Raw genomic sequence first — 21,196 nt, 5'->3', positions numbered from 1 at the left:
TTCTAGCTGTTAAAATGGGGCTAAAATTGCGAAAATGTATATATGTAAACAGTGGTCACTAGCTAACAACAGTCGCCAACCACAGTAGCCAACAACAACCACTCAATGCTGCTCCGTTTAGTTTACAACAATAAGTAGTACGTATGACTTCCAGTCGCCTTTACTCTCTCAGTTGATCCGTTGTACCTACAAGCAGTTGATACAGTCGTTTTTTTTCAAGTAGCAGTGGGCCTAACAAAGCAGTCTTAAAGTCAAGTTGCGCGCCGTCGGTTGTCAAGAAATCCGTTGTTAACATCAGTCAAGCCGTGTGAAACAAAGCTGAATCAAATATCTATTTCAATTAATATGCTAAATTAATGTGTTAAAATTAAATCAATATTATAACTAAAACCATTTTATTGTGAACTGAACAAGTGAATTACATTAAATTATATTAATAGTGATTAGTAAATCACAAAACTATACTTTCCCTTTATTTTTTACATTTGGGGGCTCAACCGAAGCCAAAAGCTATTAAAAATCAAATTGTAAAATTCCGATAAAGCTCATAAGTTGTTTTAATTGATATATCAGATACATATATCAGTCGTCAACAAATTTTACCAAATATAAACTGTACCACAGTATACGAAAAAAAGTAGTAATTGCATAAAATTCGTGAAAGTTAAGAAAAGGTGACTGTCATTGCAGCCGGCATAGAAAAAAATCCGTTAGTTGTCGCGTTGTCTTTATCAAAGTATTTGCCAATAATACGAAGCCAAAATGCATAGAAATATACACCCTTACTTTACACGTCTCCAAGAGTCTCAAGGTGCAAGGGCATGGGCAGCAGAGCTGCAGCCACTAACAATAAATGTACTAGAGAGTGCTAACAAAGCGACACAGCAAAATAGTAGCAGAGAAAATGAAAGGGGGGAAATGGTTGAGAACAATAATGAAGAAATTGGCGGCCAAGCAGCATGTCTGAGCGAAGGCGCTGGAGCATTGGATATTTCCAACGGTCTAGATGAGAAAGACGAAAGCATAAAAGATTTGGTAAAGTTGCTCACATTAAAGATGCTACGAGAAGACGATAACAACAAAAAGGTTAAAATCTGAGCAGACAGCTTGGCTAAAATAGTGCCAGCGTACGACGGCAGAAGTATTCCAGTGTTACAGTGGCTCCAAAACTTCGAGAGTAACGCAGAGGCTTATGGGTTAGATGAGAAGCAAAAATATGTTTAAGCGCGCGGAAAAATGATAAAAACGGCTCAATTATTTTTAGAGTCGGTTTGCGTCAATAACTACGTTAGCTTACGTGAAAAATTAATTGACGAATTTCATAAAGACTATACAAGTGCGTAATTGCATAAAGAACTAAGAGAAATGAAAAAACATAGAGATGAAAATTTCCATGAGTATGTTCTGCGTGTTAAAAAGTTGGCATCACTTGGGTCAGTTGATTATGCATCGGTAATCCGCTATGCTGTTGATGGGTTACGCGTTAAACCCGAAATAAAATTTGTATTATATAATTGCAAAACTGTGAAAGAATTAATTTAACGTCATGAAACATTTGACTATGCATTTAAAAGTGATCAGCCGGTTGTGAGAAATAATAAAAATAATAATAATACGTCGAAAAAAGAACACTGCTTCAACTGTGGCTCTACAGAGCACAAAAGGCCAGCGTGTAAGGAGCCTATGAAGTGTTTTAATTGTAACAAAAGTGGCCACCACGCGAAAGTTTGCCCTGCTAAAAATCAAAATAAAGATGTTAATGTTATATCTGTTTGTAACCGTTTTAAATCTATTACCATAAACGGTACCGAGGCGAAGTCCTTAGTCGACACGGGGTCCGACGTATCAATTATAAGAAAAAGTTTTTATGAAAAATTCTTGTCAAATATTTTGTTAAAAGAATCCGACAAATTACTTTATGGACTTGGTAATGTATCAAACAAAGTTGAAGGCAGTTGCTGCTGTAATGTTGTTGTTGATAATTTGAGCTGTGAGCAAACCTTTTTGGTAGTGTGTGACAAGAATATAAAATTTGACATTTTACTTGGTTTTGACTTCCTAAACAGATTCAAGGGTGTCTTTGATAAAAGTGGTTATAATTTCAGTAAGCTTACTGATGAAACCTTTGAAAACGAATTGAAAATGTATAATATAAGTGAAAATCAGCACGATCTCGTAGTACCAGTTTGTTTTAAAGACGCAATCGTGGAAATTATTAAACTTTATAAACCAATAAAAGGTGATCGCGAATGCCCTATTGCGATGGACATTATTGGTGATAATATTAGACCCTTTCGCCAATCGCCAAGTCGGCTTCCATTTGAGGAGCAAGAGGCGGTGAGGAAACAAGTTGATCAGTGGCTAGAACAAGGTATTGTTAGGCACTCTACCTCTGAATTTGCAAGTAGAGTGGTAGTTGTAAAAAAAAAAGGATGGTTCATATCGTGTTTGTATCGATTTTAGAAAACTAAACTCGATGGTGCTTAAAGACTCTTTTCCACTACCAATAATAGACGATGTTTTAGAGAAATTACAAAAAGCTAAATATTTTTGTGTAATGGACCTGGAAAATGGGTTTTTCCATGTCCCAATTAAAGAATCTGCCAAAAAATATACCGGGTTTGTTACTAAAGAAGGCATATTTGAATTTAATTATGCACCTTTTGGTTTTTGTAATTCGCCAGACGTTTTTATACGGTACATAAATTACATTTTTCAAGATATGGTGAATGAAGGTGTTATGCAGCTATATATGGACGATATAATTATCTTCGGTGTTACGGCAGACGAATGTACGAAAAAGCTGCAAAAAGTGATAATTAAAGCTTTTGAATACGGCCTTAAAATAAAGTGGCAAAAATGTCAGTGCGACCTGGCAGTGAGAAAACGAGGGCGGTGCAGCAGTTTGCAACGCCCAAGAACATCAAAGACATACAATCATTTCTGGGCTTGACCGGCTTTTTTAGAAAGTTTGTGGAAGATTATTCCATAATACCACGTCCACTTACCGATTTGCTGAAAAAAGACAGTACTTTCAAATTAGGCCAAGTCGAGCTTGCGGCGATTAATGAACTCAAAAAGAAGCTAGCAGAAGAACCAGTGCTCAAGTTGTACGATAGAAACGCGAGAACAGAGTTACATACTGATGCTTCCAAATAGGGTTTTGGTGCAGCCTTGATGCAAGTTTTCGAGGGTGAACTGCATCCCGTATACTTCTGGAGCAAAAAAACAACACCGCAAGAGTCTAGGCTACACAGCTATGTGTTAGAAGTAAAAGCAGCTCATCTCGCAATGCAAAAGTTTCGGCACTACTTACTTGGAGTAGACTTCACACTAATCACAGATTGCTCCGCTTTTAAAAGCACCACGTCGAAAAAAAATATTCCGAGAGAAGTTGCGCAATGGATTATGAATTTCCAAGACTTCAGATTTAAAGTTGAACACCGTATAGCGCCAAGAATGAGGCATGTCGACAGCCTTAGTCGTAACCCAGTTGTAGATATATTTGTTGTTACGTCAGATGTTACCACACGTATAAGAAAAGCCCAAAAAGAAGATGAGCACTTGATAGCAATGCGCGAAATACTCAAAACTAAGCAATACCAAAATTACATAGTAAAAGGCGATTTATTATTCAAATCAGTAGATGGACACGAATTATTAGTGGTGCCCAGATTGTTAGAAGCTGACATAATTCGTGATGCACATAACGTTGGTCATTTCGCCGAACTAAAAACAGTACACGCTATACAGCAAAACTATTTTATACCACATTTGCAAAATAAAGTAAGACGTTGCATAGACAATTGTGTAAAGTGCATAGTACACAATAAAAAGCTGGGTAAAAAAGAATGCTTATTGAACTGCATTGAAAAGGGAGATCAACCGCTCGAAACGCTGCACATAGACCACCTCGGGCCAATGGACGCCACGGCAAAGCAATAAAAATACATCCTAGTTCTTGTGGATGCATTTTGCAAATTTACGTGGCTTTTTCCAACAAAGACGACGAATGCTGAAGAGGTAATACGTAGGATGAATGAATGGACAATCGTATTTGGCAATCCAGCACGAATAATCAGCGATAAGGGTTCGGGTTTTACCTCCAATAACTTCAACGATTTCTGTAAGAAAAATGGAATCACTCATGTTACTATCACTACAGGTGTTGCTCGTGGCAATGGCCAGGTTGAGCGGGTCAACCGATCCGTTCTGCAGGTGTTGTCAAAACTATCAACTGACGAGCCTGCGAAATGGTACAAATACGTCGGGCTAGTACAAAAAGCCATTAATTCTCATGTGCACACATCAACAAAACGTTCACCATTCGAGATCATGTTTGGAGTGAAGATGAGGGGTGATATTAGTAACAGGGTGCTGGATATATTACGCAATGAGCTGATCGATGGGTTTGAAGATGAACGGCAAAATCTACGCCGTGACGTGAAGCAGCAAATTCTTAAAGCCCAAGCTCAATATAAGAAAAACTACGATAAGCAACGAAAAAATGCACCTATAAACAAAGTAAACGACGTTGTAGCAATTAAACGTACCCAATTTATAGCTGGCAAAAAATTGGCTAACGAATTTCTTGGACCCTACGTTGTCACAAAGGTCAAACGTAACGACCGGTATGATGTGAAAAAAGCTGATGCGAAGGTCCATTTGAGACATCAACATCCGCTGACAATATGAAATTGTGGCGCTATGTTTGTAACTCGGAAGAATTGATGTCATCTGGGTCAGATGACGAAGATCAGAATGGCTGAATGTAAACAGTGGTCACTAGCTAACAACAGTCGCCAACCACAGTAGCCAACAACAACCACTCAATGCTGCTCCGTTTAGTTTACAACAATAAGTAGTACATATGACTTCCAGTCGCCTTTACTCTCTCAGTTGATCCGTTGTACCTACAAGCAGTTGATACAGTCGTTTTTTTTTTCAAGTAGCAGTGGGCCTAACAAAGCAGTCTTTAAGTCAAGTTGCGCGCCGTCGGTTATCAAGAAATCCGTTGTTAACATCAGTCAAGCCGTGTGAAACAAAGCTGAATCAAATATCTATTTCAATTAATATGCTAAATTAATGTGTTAAAATTAAATCAATATTATAACTAAAACCATTTTATTGTGAACTGAACAATTGAATTACATTAAATTATATTAATAGTGATTAGTAAATCACAAAACAATACTTTCCCTTTATTTTTTACATATATATACTATATATACCACCATATATATACTATATATACCACCGATCTGTATGATTTTTCAGACAACAATATATGCTATATACGTAAGCATTCGTTGAAATTTGAAGCCTCTAGCCCTTAAAATAGGGCAGTAATTACGAAAAGTTTCTTATCTGAACAATCCGTTGGTGGGGATATATACTATATATACGACCGATCTCATCAATTTTTTCAGGCAACAATATGTGCAATATACGAATGTATATGGTGAAGTTTGAAGTTTCAATCTGTTAAATTGAGTAAGATATTACAACAATCCTCTTTTTCTGAAAAATCGGTTGTATGGAGGATATATGCTATAGTGGTCCGATCCAGCCGGTTCCGACAAATGTCTAATCGGACACCCAAATACACCCGCTCACCAAATTTTATCAAGATATCTCAAAAATTGAGGGACTAGTTTGCATACAGACAGACAGACGGACAGAGGGACAGACGGACAGACGGACATGGCTAAATCAACTCAGCTCTTCAACCTGATTATTTCGGTATACTTAATGGTGGGTCTTTCTATTTTCCTTTAAGGACTTACAATTTTGGGTATAAAAATAGGTAGGTACTTTGTGTGAGGATGCAAAGTTTCAGGTTTTTTGTGGTCTGCGTGTAAAAACTATGACTACGAATCACGTATTTCAACAATATATGGCGTAAACGTAACTATTTGATGAAATGTTATGAATTTTGAAGCTTCTAGCCGTAAAAAAGTGGCAAAAAAATACAGTTTATATGGCGTATATAATATATGTACCACCGATCTCTATGATTTTTTCAAACAACAAGATATGCTATATACGTAAGCATTTGGTGAAATTTGAAGCTTCTAGCTATTAAAACGGGGCAGAAATTGCGCAAAGTTTCTTATCTGAACAATCGGTTGTATGAGATATATACTATATATACCACCGATCTCAATGATTTTTCAGACAACAATATATACTATACACGTAAGCATTTGGTGAAAATTAAAGCTTCTAGCTGTTAAAATGGGGAAGAAATTGCGCAAAGTTTCTTATCTGAACAATCGGTTGTATGAGATATATACTATGTATACCACCGATCTCAATGATTTTCCCAGACATCAATATATGCTATACACGTAAGCATTTGGTGAAATTCGAAGCTTCTAGCTGATAAAATGGAGCCGAATTCGCAAAAAAAAATATATATATCTAATATATAAAATTCTCCTGTCACGGTTTTAGAGGCTGAACTCCTCCGAAACGGCTGAACCGATTCTCATGAAATTTTGTGAGCATATTGAGTAGGTCTGAGAATGGGCCAACGTCTACCTTTTTTTCGCTACGTGTCTAGCGTCTTGAGATCAAAACTTGGACCCGGGTACCCCTAGAATGTGTTTATACAATATGGATATCAAATGAAAGCTGTTGATGAGTGCTATAGTACAGGATAATTTTCATACGACTTGGAGGCTAGGGTCTCGAGATATAGCCCAAAACGTGGACCCGGGTACCCCTAGAATGTGCTTATACAATATGGATATCAAATAAAAGCTGTTGATGAGTGCTATAGTACAGGATAATTTTCATACAACTGGGAGGATAGGGTCTCGAAATATAGCCCAAATCGTGGACCCGGGTATTCCTAGAATGTGTTTATACAATATGGATATCAAATGAAAGCTGTTGATGAGTGCTATAGTACAGGATAATTTTCATACAACTGGGAGGCTAGGGACGCGAGATATAGCCCAAAACGTGGACCCTGGTACCCCTAGAATTCGTTTATACAATATGGATATCAAATGAAAACTTTTGATGAGTGCTATAGTACAGGATAATTTTCATACAACTGGGAGGCTAGGGTCTCGAGATATAGTCCAAAACGTGGACCCGGGTACCCCTAGAATATGTTTATACTATATGGATAGCAAATGAAAGCTGTTGATGAGTGCTATAGTACAGGATAATTTTCATACAACTGGGAGGCTAGGGTCTCGAGATATAGCCCAAAACGTGGACCCGGGTACCCCTAGAATGTGTTTATACAATATGGATATCAAATGAAAGCTTTTGATGAGTGCCATAGTAGAGGATAATTTTCATACAACTGGGAGGATAGGGTCTCGAGATAAAGCCCTAAACGCGGACCCGGATACACCTAGAATATATTTTTACATTATGGGTATCACATTGAAGCTGTTGATGTATGCTTTAGTACAGAGTAAGTTTTACACCGCTGGGTGACTACGGTCTCGAGATGTAGGCCAAAACATGGACCCGGATACACCTAGAATGTGTTTTTATATTATGGGTATCATATAGATGCTGTTGATGTGTACTATAATACAGAGTAAGTTTTACACCGCTGAGTGACTAGGGTCTCGAAATATAGACCAAAACATGGACCCGGATACCGCTAGAATGTGTGTGTATTATGGATATCAAAAGAAAGCTGTTGGTGAGAGCTCTGAAGTTCATTGTGATATTCGATTTAGTCGCATCAACCTGGCAAAACTGATAAATATGCATGCGAAGCCGAAATAAAGACATGAATTAATAATACCCACATACTTATTTGCATACGCCCTATTCGATTTGCCTGAAATTTTGTATATAAATTTGCCTATATTAGTATTTACGATGCTTTTTTCCGGGAAGTATAATAGAGACGGACTGGGACTGCGATTAGGACTAGTACTGGGACTTGAGAGAAGAGCAAAGAGAGAAGGATACTGAGACAGAATGAGCCGAAGACGGAGATGAAGCAAAAAAGACGAAGGGAGGAGTGAATAAAAAGATTAGGAAAAAGTGTAGAGGGGTAGGGCAGAGTTAGACGGAAAAAGCTTATTAAAATGTGCACAGATAGGCCAAATTTAGGGCAGAACAAAGTCTGCCGGATCTGCTAGTACTATATATATACTATATATACCATCATATATATATTATATATATCACCGATCTCTGTGATTTTTTGACACAAGAATATATACTATATACGTGAGCAATCGGTGAAATTTGAAGCTTATAGCTGTTAAAATGGAGTAGAAATTGCGAAAAGTTTCTTATCTGAACAATCGGTTGTATGAGATATATACTATATATACAACCGAACTCTATGATTTTTTCAAACAACAATATATTCCATATACGTAAGCGTTCGGTGAAATTTGAAGCTTCTAGCTGTTAAAATTGGGCTAAAATTGCGAAAATATATATATATACTATATATATATAATATATATACCACCATATATATACTATATACACCACCGATCTTTATGATTTTTACGGACAACAATATATGCTGTATACGTAAGCATTCGTTGAAATTTGAAGCCTCTAACTCTTAAAACAGGGCAGTAATTACGAAAAGTTTCTTATCTGAACAATCGGTTGTGGGGGATATATACTATATATACGACCGATCTCATCAATTTTTTCAGGCTACAATATGTGCAATATACGAAATTATATGGTGAAGTTTGAAGCTTCAATCTATTAAATTGAGTAAGATATGACAAAAATCCTCTTTTTCTGAAAAATCGGTTGTATGGAGGATATATGCTATAGTGGTCCGATCCGGCCGGTTCCGACAAATGTCTAATCGGACACCCAAATACACCCGCTCACCAAATTTTATCAAGATATCTCAAAAATTGAGGGACTAGTTTGCATACAAACAGACAGACGGACAGACGGACAGACAGACAGACGGACATGGCTAAATCAACTCAGCTCTTCATTCTGATTATTTCGGTATACTTAATGGTGGGTTTACGTGACGAAATTAATATACCATTTCATTTTAATGAAAGGTATAATATATATATACTATATATATATAATATATATACCATCCTATATATATTATATATATCAACGATCTCTATGATTTTTTGACACAACAATATATACTATATACGTAAGCATTTGATGAAACTTGAAGCTTCTAGCTGTTAAAATGGGGCAGAAATTGCGCATAGTTTCTTATCTGAACAATCGGTTGTATGAGATATATATTATATATACAACCGATCTCTATGATTTTTTCAGACAACAATATATGCTATATACGTAAGCATTTGGTGAAATTTGAAGCTTCTAGCTGTTAAAGTGGGGCTAAAATTGCGAAAATATATATATATATATATATATACTATATATACCACCATATATATACTATATATACCACCGATCTTTATGATTTTTACGGACAACAATATATGCTATATACGTAAGAATTCGTTGAAATTTGAAGCCTCTAGCTCTTAAAATAGGGCAGTAATTACGAAAAGTTTCTTATCGGAACAATCGGTTGTGGGGGATATATACTATGTATACGACCGATCTCATCAATTTTTTCAGGCTACAATATGTGCAATATACGAAATTATATGGTGAAGTTTGAAGATTCAATCTATTAAATTGAGTAAGATATGACAAATTCCTCTTTTTCTGAAAAATCGGTTGTATGGAGGATATATGCTATAGTGGTCCGATCCGGCCGGTTCCGACAAATGTCTAATCGGACATCCAAATACACCCGCTCACCAAATTTTATCAAGATATCTCAAAAATTGAGGGACTAGTTTGCATACAAACAGACAGACGGACAGAGGGACAGACGGACAGACGGATAGACGGACAGACAGACAGACGGACATGGCTAAATCAACTCAGCTCTTCATTCTGATTATTTCGGTATACTTAATGGTGGGTCTATCTATTTTCCTTTAAGGACTTACAATTTTGGGTTTCGTGACGAAATTAATATACCATTTCATTTTCAAGAAAGGTATAAAAACAAAGAAATAAGCATAAATTGCCATTTTTCCCCACCCCCCAAAGAAACAGGAATACATTTTTATTTTTCTTTAATTTTCTCTTTCAATCATATCATCTCTTTAAAATGTCTTCGTGGATTAAATAGCCCAAGGCATTATGATAGCCATAGCTGGTTAGGAGGGAAAAGGAAACTCTGAAACATCATAGAATATAATATTAAAATATGAATCACCAGCTGAACCAGAGCTAAAAATTAACCCAAAAATTTCAGATGTTTGGCTAGCATTTTTAACCTGCGTAATCGTGCTATTGATATAATATTCAAATTTAGCACCCTAAACCATCTAAACTCAACCCAATTTCGATAAGAACAGTAAACAATTACAAATGAGTCACCACAAAATGCCTCACTCAATAGAAGAATTTTTTGAAAAGCTTCATTAGCACTGTCTACGTTCAAGAATTTGCTAATTCACAGTAGTAGTTTCCATAGAATCAAAAAACATCTATGAAGGCTGTCAATGTAGAAGATTTATACCACAAACCTTATAAAATAATAACTTTTCGCAAAGTAATACTCGACTAAAAACCTTACGTAAGCAGAAATATGCAAAATACCTAAAGTTGCCACAAGATCGGAAACTAAAAAACCAGCCAGAAAGAAGAAAATAAAAAGTCACAAAGAGAACTTTATTATAAATAAAGCGCTTAATAAATAAATAAATTTGCAATTAGACATGTCGTGCTCGTTTTCATCCAAAAGGATAAAAAATGTGTAGCATAATAAATACAAGCAACCGGATAGTTGAGGAAATTATTGACTTAGGACAATATTCGACTAGGCTTAAAAATGCCGGCAATCTAGGACTTGTAAGAGAAAAAGACAGTTGTCCCTTAGGAGACAAATTGGTCAAGAATAATGAATACTCGAGTAAGCATATTTAAAAATAAAAATAAAATAGGTACCCAAGTTCTCAAAGATCTAATATTTGCAGTAACCCCATAAATATCATGACTATCCCATCTGGGAAGGCCACCCAGGAATCAATCGCACAACTAATAAAATACCACAAAAATTTTACTGGAAAAATATGAAAAATGATATAGGAAAATATATAAAGAAATGCGTAAATTGTAATAAAAATAAAATTAATAAAAATTTTAAAGATCCAATGATTTTGACTGAAACACCACCGAAGGCGTTCGAAATAGTACAAATAGATACAATTGGGCTTTTACCGAGATCGTTAAATGGAAATGAATACGCTGTCACTCTGATATGTGATTTGACTAAATACTTAGTTGCATTTCCTATACAGAGCAAACATGCAAAAACAGTAGCCAGAGCCATATTCGAAAATTTCATATTAATTTATGGAAGTATGAAAACAATAATAACGGATATGGGATCTGAATATAAAAATAGCTCGATTGAGGAACTTTGTAAGCTTCTCAATATTAAGCACAAAACATCTACGCCTTATCACCAAAAAACTTTAGGCACTGTTGAACGTAGCCATAGAACTTTCAATGAACATGTCCGTTCACACATATCCATTAACAAAGATGGTTGGGATGAGTACCTTAAATATTTTGCATATTGTTACAATACAACCCCATCTACAGTCCATTGTTATTGCCCATTCGAATTGATCTTTGGTAAAAAACCCCAGACTTACGAATTTTTACAAGAAAATACGGTAAGCCCATTATACAATTATGAGGCGTACGATAAAGAAATTAGATATAGGTTACAAATAGCACAGGATAGAGCCTTTAAATAAGTAAAAGAAGCTAAAGAAAAACAAAAGATTAGTTATGATAATAAATAATAGTTTAAAAAAACTAAAAAACACTCTTTTATAGCTAACCGAACTAAAAAATAGAAAATAATTTTCAATTAAAAATAGTTTATAGAACAGTAGTAGAAGGTCAAACAATCCTTTATAGTTAATCACCTCAAAATAAAATTATAATAAAATTTAAGTTATTAACAGAATAATTTAATTCATATTAAAAAGCGTGGGGTGCATTTGACTACACTTCATATCTTTCCTCTCAGATAGTTGCCAATAGAATGATTGTAACATTCATATCAAGCACCCCACGCTTTTTACTGTGAATTAAATTATTCTGTTAATAACTTAAATTTTATTATAATTTTATTTTGAGGTGATTAACTATAAATGATTGTTTGACCTTCTACTACTTTATATGAACTCTTTTTAATTGAAAATTATTTTCTATTTTTTAGTTCGGTTAGCTATTAAAGCGTGTTTTTTTTTAGTTTTTTTAAACTATTATTTATTTTTAATTTTTTAGTTCAAGTAATTTTAAAAGTTTTAGTCGAGAGTGATGAAACCTCGAAACGTCAGAGGTTCATTGATGAATCCAACCCCAAGGGCCAAGACGCAGGGAGGCTGGACGCGGTCTTTCGTCGAAATTGCCAAGGGTCGGCAGATCATTGGCATTATAGATGAGAGCAGCGAAGATGGCAGGTTCCCGAAACAACAGTGGAAGTGGATCGAGGCCACGCTCGCTACGGTGGCCGTTAAGGCTAAGAAAGACAACCCTGTACCATCGCCATCTTACACCGATGCAGGGTGGTTCCTGGGCAATGTCAAGCTAATTGCCTGTGACGACGCCAGGTCGGTAAACCTCTATAGGGCCGCCGTCACGCTGATAGGGGTAGTATATCAGGGCGCACGCCTCAAGGTAGTGGAGGCGCGTTATATCCCCTCACGACCAAGGGCTAGAGCCTGGGTTCAAGTGATGTCAACGGACCCAGCTGACATCCTGGAGCTGCTCCAGGAGTACAACCCGCCACAGGTTTGGAAGTCAACACGGATAAACCCGAGCTTGTCCTCTTCACGAGGAAGTACCATGTACCAAATCTTACACCGCCAAGAATTGGGGGTACGTTCTTAGCGTTTAGCGATCAAGTAAAGTATTTGGGAGTCATTCTGAATAGGAAGCTGTTATGGACTGCCCATATAGTGGAGCGATCCAAGAAGGCAGCGGCAGAGCTGCTCACCTGTAAGAGGGCAATTGGCACCTCCTGGGGATTCTCCCCTAAGGTGACCTACTGGATTTACACAGCCATTGTGCGCCCGATTATTTTTTATGGTGCCTTTGTCTGGTGGCCTGCAACAGCTTAAAGTACCTATCTTAAAATGATTCAAATGGTGAAACGGAGTTCGGACCTCTGCATTACCGGGGCTCTCGGCTCCACTCCAGATTCCGTTACATACATACATGGATATATAGGTACATAGATAGATACAGGCCAAGCTAATAAAAGCGTCTTAAAAAGGGCTCCAGTTTGCTCTTTCGTAGATGTGCCATGCATCCACTTCTATCGTTAATAAAGGAAAGCGTTTTTCGCATTATGTGCAAGGTTTCAAATCTATGGCCATTTGGGGTGGTCATAAGTTCAATTGACCTTATGTCCGTTAACCTTATGTCACCCCACCATCACATTACTGCATTGTCATCGATCCTTGATACGTGTGCGAAGTTCCAATCAAACTCATGGCCATTCAAAGTGGTAATAAGGCCAATTGACCTTATGGCCGTTGACCTTATGTCACAACACCATCACATTAATGCATTTTCATCGGCCCTTGATAGGTATGCACAGTTTCAAATTAATCAGACTTCCAGAAACCGGTGAAAATTAAGCTCAAAGATTCCGTTACATACATAGATAGATACAGGCCAAGCTTATAAAAGCGTGTTAAAACGATATTCACTATAAGGAAATAACTATTGAAGATCTAGTGTTAGTAAAAAATGAAGCAGGTCATAAGTTAAATAGTAGATACCCTATAAAGTAGAAAATATCTATAAAATAATTACACTTTAAGCCAGTCTAGAATAGGAAATAATGATAAGCAAAAATTGCCCAGTAACACAGAAAATAGCGTTATCATAAACAATAAGAAAATAATAATACACAAAAATAGACTTAAATTAATAGAATATGTAAATTTTCAACCTATAAACATAAAATACAAAATACAGAATTAATTTAATTTAATTATATAAACATAGAATGCTCATGCATTCGCCAAATGCATAAGTATTCTGAAAAAAGGGAGATTTAGTGTAAACAGCCAACAATTTCAATGCCAAATGAGTAAACCAATTAATGTGCTACCCTGTAACAAAAAGAGTCTAAATTTTAATCAACACAAAAGGGGCATTTGCTAATTGTTGCTGACAGCGAAATTCACACGATTTAATACAGTTGTGTGTACACCGCACGACTAAACCAAATTTGCATTTAGGTGCATATTTGTGTCGATTTGTATGTAGGTATGTAAATATGTATAATTAAAATAAATATATATAAATAAGCTAACAATATTTGAATAAAGATTCATTCACTCATTCACACTTACACCTCACAAAACACTTTATTCATTTTCCACCTTGAAAAGATGCCAATCAAAACTGCAACAAATACACAAATGCACAATGATTCAGCAAACACAAAGTGAATGACAACTAACAAATTTATTTAAAAATTTAAAGTTCTCAAAATATGAGCTTTTCAAAACAATCCAGATGCTTTAAAATGAGCTCTACGTTTTCGTACTTATTTTTGTCCCAAACTATTATTACAGTTTTAGGTAATATATTTTAAAACTCGCAAAATAAACACAGCAAAATAAAAATGCAACTTCGCAGCTATGATATCGTTTGCATCTTTCGATTGACATTTATAAAATTATCCTAGACAAAAGTATACTTTTTTGGTCTTGTTTATCGCAAACATTCATATTAAATTGAAAAGAAAAGAGACCTTACGTTTGATAATACTTACCATACCGCCATTCTCTTCACATAAGTAGTGGAAAAGATTTTCATGTAGACATGTGTACTGAACGTGATATGGAGCAACCTTTTCTTCGCCTTTTATTTCAACAGAGATATGTAAACGTATGGCTCCAGAAACAGCTGATTTGTCTGTACGTTTCTCCAAATTGTACCAAACATCCATCTCACCAGACAGAGTGCGGACTTCTATAATAGTTTGACCCAAGAAGTCGTCCGACTCTCGGGTCAGTTTTTGGCGTAATTTTGATTTCAAGTCATTATCTTCGTCCCAAACCCGAACCTTTATACGGTCGGATGAGTTATGGCATTCACTAAAAGTTTTTGATTGTATTATTAAAATGGTTTTCATAGAACATAAAGTTTTTCGTCATGTATCGAGAATTTTGTTGCGACGTACAGTGCTTCGGTTGTACTGACAAGGGTATCAAACTCAATATCCACGCAAAACTTATATATATTTTTAGACTGACCGGATTTTGCATCATATCTTTATATTTTTGATGCTGAATGCTAAAAAGCTTCGAATATGTCTCAGAAGTAATTTCCCACAGTTTGGGGACGAATCTCGTATTTTTACCCGATGCGAGTGTTCGTCTTTTTATACTCAGTTGAGCAGAGCACACAGAGTATATTAATTTTGATTGGATAACGGTTGGTTGTACAGGTATAAAGGAATCGAGATAGATATAGACTTCCATATATCAAAATCATCAGTATCGAAAAAAAATTCGATTTAGCCATGTCCGCCCGTCCGTCCGTCCGTCCGTCTGTCCGTTAACACGATAACTTGAGTAAATTTTGAGGTATCTTGATGAAATTTGGTATGTAGGTTCCTGGGCACTCATCTCAGATCGCTATTTAAAATGAACGATATCGGACAATAATCACGCCCACTTTTTCGATATCGAAAATTTCGAAAAATCGAAAAAGTGCGATAATTCATTACAAAATACGGATTAAGCAATGAAACTTGGTAGGTGAGTTGAACTTGTGACGCAGAATAGAAAAATGGTAAAATTTTGGACAATGGGCGTGGCACCGCCCACTTTTAAACGAAGGTAATTTAGAAGTTTTGCATGCTGTTATTTGGCAGTCGTTGAAGATAACATGATGAAATTTGGCAGGAACGTTACTCTTATTACTATATGTCTGCTTACTAAAAATTAGTAAAATCGGAGAACGACCACGCCCACTTTTTAAAAAAAACTTTTTTTAAATTCAAATTTTAAAAGAAAAGTTAATATCTTTACAGTATATAAGTAAATTATGTCAACATTCAACTCCAGTAATGATATGGTGCAACAAAATACAAAAATAGAAGAAATTTTCAAAATGGGCGTGGCTCCGCCCCTTTTCATTTAATTTGTCTAGGATACTTTTAATGCCATAAGTCGAACAAAAACTTACCAATCCTTGTGAAATTTGGTAGAGGCTTAGATTCTAGGACGGTAACTGTTTTCTGTGAAAAAGAGCGAAATCGGATGAAGCCGCGCCCAGTTTTTATACACAGTCGACCGTCTGTCCTTCCGCTCGGCCTTTAACACGATAACTTGAGCAAAAATCGATATATCTTTACTAAACTCAGTTCACGTACTTATCTGAACCCACTTCGTATTGGTGTAAAAAATGGCCGAAATCCGACTATGACCACGCCCAATTTTTCGATATCGAAAATTACGAAAAATGAAAAAATGCCATAATTATATACCAAATACGAAAAAGGGATGAAACATGGTAACTGGATTGGTTTATTGACGCAAAATATAACTTTAGAAAAAAACTTGGTAAAATGGGTGTGTCACCTACCATATTAAGTAGAAGAAAATGAAAAAGTTTTGCAGGGCGAAATCAAAAGCCCTTCGAATCTTGGAAGGAATACTGTTCGTGGTATTACATGTATAAATAAATTAGCGGTACCCGACAGATGAAGTTCTGGATCACCCTGGTCCACATTTTGGTCGATATCTCGAAAACGCCTTCACATATACAACTAAGGGCCGCTCCCTTTTAAAACCCCCATTAATACCTTTAATTTGATACCCATATCGTACAAACACATTCTAGAGTCACCCCTGGTCCACGTTTATGGCGATATCCCGAAAATGCGTCCACCTATATAACTAAGGCCCACTCCCTTTTAAAATACTCATTAACACCTTTCATTTGATACCCATATAGTACAAACAAATTCTAGAGTCACCCCTGGTCCACCTTTATGGCGATATCTCGAAAAGGCGTCCACATATAGAACTAAGGCCCACGCCCTCTTAAAATACTCATTAACACCTTTCATTTGATACCCATATAGTACAAACGCATTCTAGAGTCACCCCTGGTCCCCTTTATGGCGATATCACGAAACGGCGTCCACCTATGGAAATAAGGATCACTCCCTTTTAAAATACTCATTAACACCTTTCATTTGATACCCATATCGTACAAACAAATTCTAGAGTCACCCCTGGTCCACCTTTATGGCGATATCTCGAAAAGGCGTCCACATATAGAACTAAGGCCCACGCCCTCTTAAAATACTCATTAACACCTTTCATTTGATACCCATATAGTACAAACGCATTCTAGAGTCACCCCTGGTCCCCTTTATGGCGATATCACGAAACGGCGTCCACCTATAGAACTATGGCCCACTCCCTCTTAAAATACTCCTTAATACCTTTCATTTGATACGCATGTCATACAAACACAGTCCAGGGTTACCCTCGGTTCATTTTCCTACATGGTTATTTTCCCTTATGTTGCCACCATAGCTCTCAACTGAGTATGTAATGTTCGGTTACACCCGAACTTAACCTCCCTTACTTGTTTTTACGAATTTTGGCCACTCCATTGCTTTCTTGCAGAGAAGGCGGGGATAGCTGATGATAAAAAAATTGATCCGATAATAGGCTAGCTATATGTTTTGGAAGTCGCTGAATAGGATGCCGGTATTAGTTTTTCTCTAGAACCAATTTATCTCGCAAAAATCACGAAAAATTGACAAAAAATAGAAAATTATCACTTTGAATGCTAAAATAAAACTGTTTAAATTTTTTTCCAACATGTAATACTGCATAATGTAGGAAATTGAAGAGTTTTGAGATGCAAAAAAGCCGGTTCAATTTGAATCAAATAGTTTGGAGATATGAGCAAAATACTTAAATGATCCTAATACGAATAAATAATAGTTTAAAAAAACTAAAAAAAAACACGCTTTTATAGCTAACCGAACTAAATAAATAATAGTTTAAAAATCTAAAACAAACACGCTTTTATAACTAACCGAAATAAAAAATAGAAAATAATTTTCAATTAAAAAGAGTTTATATAAAATTAGTAGAAGGTCAAACAATCATTTGTAGTTAATCACCTCAAAATAAAATTTTAATAAAATTTAAGTTATTAACAGAATAATTTAATTCAGATTAAAAAGCGTGGGGTGCATTTGACTACACTTCATATCTTTCAGATAGTTGGCAATAGAATGATTGTAACATTCAATATCAAGCATACCACGCTTTTTACTGTGAATTAAATTATTCTGTTAATAACTTAAATTTTATTATAATTTTATTTTGAGGTGATTAACTATAAATGATAGTTTGACCTTCTACTACTGTTATATATACTCTTTTTAATGGAAAATTATTTTCTATTTTTTAGTTCGGTTAGCTATTAAAGCGTGTTTTTTTAGTTTTTTTAAACAATTATTTATTTTTAATTTTTTAGTTCAAGTAATTTTAAAAGTTTTTGTCGAGGGTGATGAAACCTCGAAACGCCAGCAGTCCATGGATAAATCCAACCCCACGGCACCGAAAAGGGCCAAGACGCAGGGAGGCTGCACGCCGTCTTTCGTCGAAATTGCCAAGGGTCGGCAGATCATTGGGATTATAGACGAGATCAGCGAAGATGGCAGGTTCACGAAACAACAGTGGCAGTGGATCGAGGCCACGCTCGCTACGGTGGCCGTTAAAGTTAAGAAAGACAACCCTGGTCCACCGCCATCTTACACCGATGCTGGGTGGTTCCTGGGCAATGTCAAGCTAATTTCCTGTGACGACGCCACGTCGGTAAACCTCTATAGGGCCACCGTCACGCTGATAGGGGTGGTATAGCCGGGCGCGCGCCTCAAGGTAGTGGAGGCGCGTGATATCCCCTCACGACCAAGGCTAGAGCCTGGGTTCCAGTGATGCCAACGGACCCAGGTGACATCCTGGAGCTGCTCCAGGAGTACAACCCGCCACAGATTTGCAAGTCAACCCGAATAAAACGGAGCTTGTCCTCTTCACGAGGAGGTACAAGTACCAAATATTATTTATTTTTTTTATTTATTTATTTAAAATACACATATAAGACATAGTCTTTTACAGTGCCATATTTGTTATTATTCTTATTACTAGTACAAAGTAAGTTTAAAAGCTAGAAACAAACATAGAAGTAACATTCAAACCATACAGAATATGTTCCATGGTGGTAAGTAAAAAAGAAAAAGTAAAACACATAAGAAAGTTCAGGAACAAAGGGTGCGCTTAGGATTTGATTCTAACTTTACTTTATTAGGCAAATCATTCCACAACTGCACAGCCCTAACGAAAAATATTCTCGATGTTACTGAATACTTAAAATGCGGTACAATTAGATTGCAAGTACGGGATGATTGTGCGAAAGTAAGTTTTACAAAAAGGCATTCCGGCGTACGAGAAAAGATAATCTTATGTATAAATATTAGTAAACGACGGTCAAAGAACTCTGATAAACTGCATTCAAAAATAGTTTTAGAGAAGTTCGAAATATGATCATATTTCCGTTTAAGATAGATATATCTGGCACAATTATTAATCAGTATTTGATATTTGTTCATAGAAGCTTTATCCAGGCAACCGTATATCAATTCATAGTGAAATATTATTGGTATTAATAGACTTTTGACAAGTTTAAGTTTTATAGCTTCTCGAATAAAATAAGCAGTTTTCCATAAATGCCTTAACATATAATATAACCTACTAATTGAGGAATTCACATGATCAACACAAGTAAGATGCTTATTTAAGATAAATCCAAGAGTTTTGACATTCTTCTCATATTTCACAACACTTCCATTTATAACTATCGGAGAAATGCCATTCAGATTGTAGAAAAAATGTGAAATAGCGATCGCCTGTTTTTGGATGCATTAAGGCATCGCTTGTTTTTTTTAGACCATTGAAATATAGCTTCTGAATCTTCATTTAATCGGCAAACTAAATCTTCCATTAAGCCAAGAGGGGCAGAAAGGTATATCTGAGCTTCATCCGCGTAGAGATGAATGGATACTTTACGAAAGCATTTTTCTATATCATTAATGTACAAACTAAATAAAATTGGACCAAGAATAGAACCCTGTGGTACCCCAGATTTTACTGGTAATAACCTGGATCCACTATCCCCACATATTACCCGTTGGTACCTGTTTGTCAAATAGCTCTCAAGTATCTTTACAGCATCGCTACTGAATCCAAAATTTTTTTTTAGCTTATGCAGGAGAATTCTGTGGCAGACCGTGTTGAATGCCTTAGAGAATTCCAACAACGTAAGAATTTTGAGTTCGCCATTGTCAAAGTTTGGTCGTATGTCTTCTAAAACCTTGAGCATAGCGGTTGAGCAACTATGTCCAATGCGGTAACCTGATTGATTTTCCGAAAGCAGATTTTCTTCAGTCAGATATTTCCTAATCTGATTCGATAAGATCTTTTCTAAAACTTTTGATAAACATGGAAGAATACTTATTGGCCGAAAATCAGATGGTTGGGAAGCATTACCCTTTTTTGTAATAGGTATAATATTAGCCACCTTCCAAGCATCAGGAAAACTTAGAGATGTTAAAGCAAAATTTAAAATATGCGTCAATAGCGCAATCACATATGGTAATATAAGTTTAATAAATCTTAGACTTATTTTATCTTCCCCTGTTGCATTTGATTTTATTGAAGATATGGTTGGTATTGTTTCAGATTCAGTAATGTTAGAAAAGTTAAATTTACTGCACCAATCAAACAAAGAATCGTCTATGGAAATATTTGACTCACTCTCATTCGGTAACTTGGTAGCAAAGAAATCATTCATTACATCAGCCTCAATCGAGCATTCCGATTTTAAATAATTCTTAATACCAAATTATTTTAGATTATTCCAGAGAATCTTTGGTGGTAGGCATACATCAAGATTGCTTTGGAAATAACCCCTTTTGGCGTCCCTAGTAATTTTCGTAGCTCTGTTTCGCAATATCTTATAAACCTGTCAGTTTTCTTCATAAGAGGATTTCCTCCAAAGTGAATAGCTTTTATTTCTTGCTTTTATTGCCTGAAGTACATCCCGATTG

The 21,196-nt window shown here is 36.0% G+C and overlaps 1 protein-coding gene across 6 annotated transcripts in view; it reads right to left on the bottom strand.

Annotated features, from left to right (window-relative positions):
* unc-13 overlaps positions 1–21,196 on the bottom strand; it is a 4,182,017-nt gene that overhangs the window by 2,142,853 nt on the left and 2,017,968 nt on the right. For all 6 annotated transcript variants that reach the window (XM_067757836.1, XM_067757834.1, XM_067757838.1 and 3 more), the window contains exon 11: positions 14,828–15,152. In XM_067757836.1, coding sequence (XP_067613937.1) covers positions 14,828–15,152 — 325 coding nt within the window. The remainder of the gene's footprint in view (positions 1–14,827; positions 15,153–21,196) is intronic.

Source organism: Eurosta solidaginis, chromosome X (assembly GCF_040869045.1).
Source record: "Eurosta solidaginis isolate ZX-2024a chromosome X, ASM4086904v1, whole genome shotgun sequence".
Taxonomy (NCBI): Eukaryota; Metazoa; Arthropoda; class Insecta; order Diptera; family Tephritidae; genus Eurosta; species Eurosta solidaginis.
This window is presented reverse-complemented; position numbering and strand designations above follow the sequence as displayed.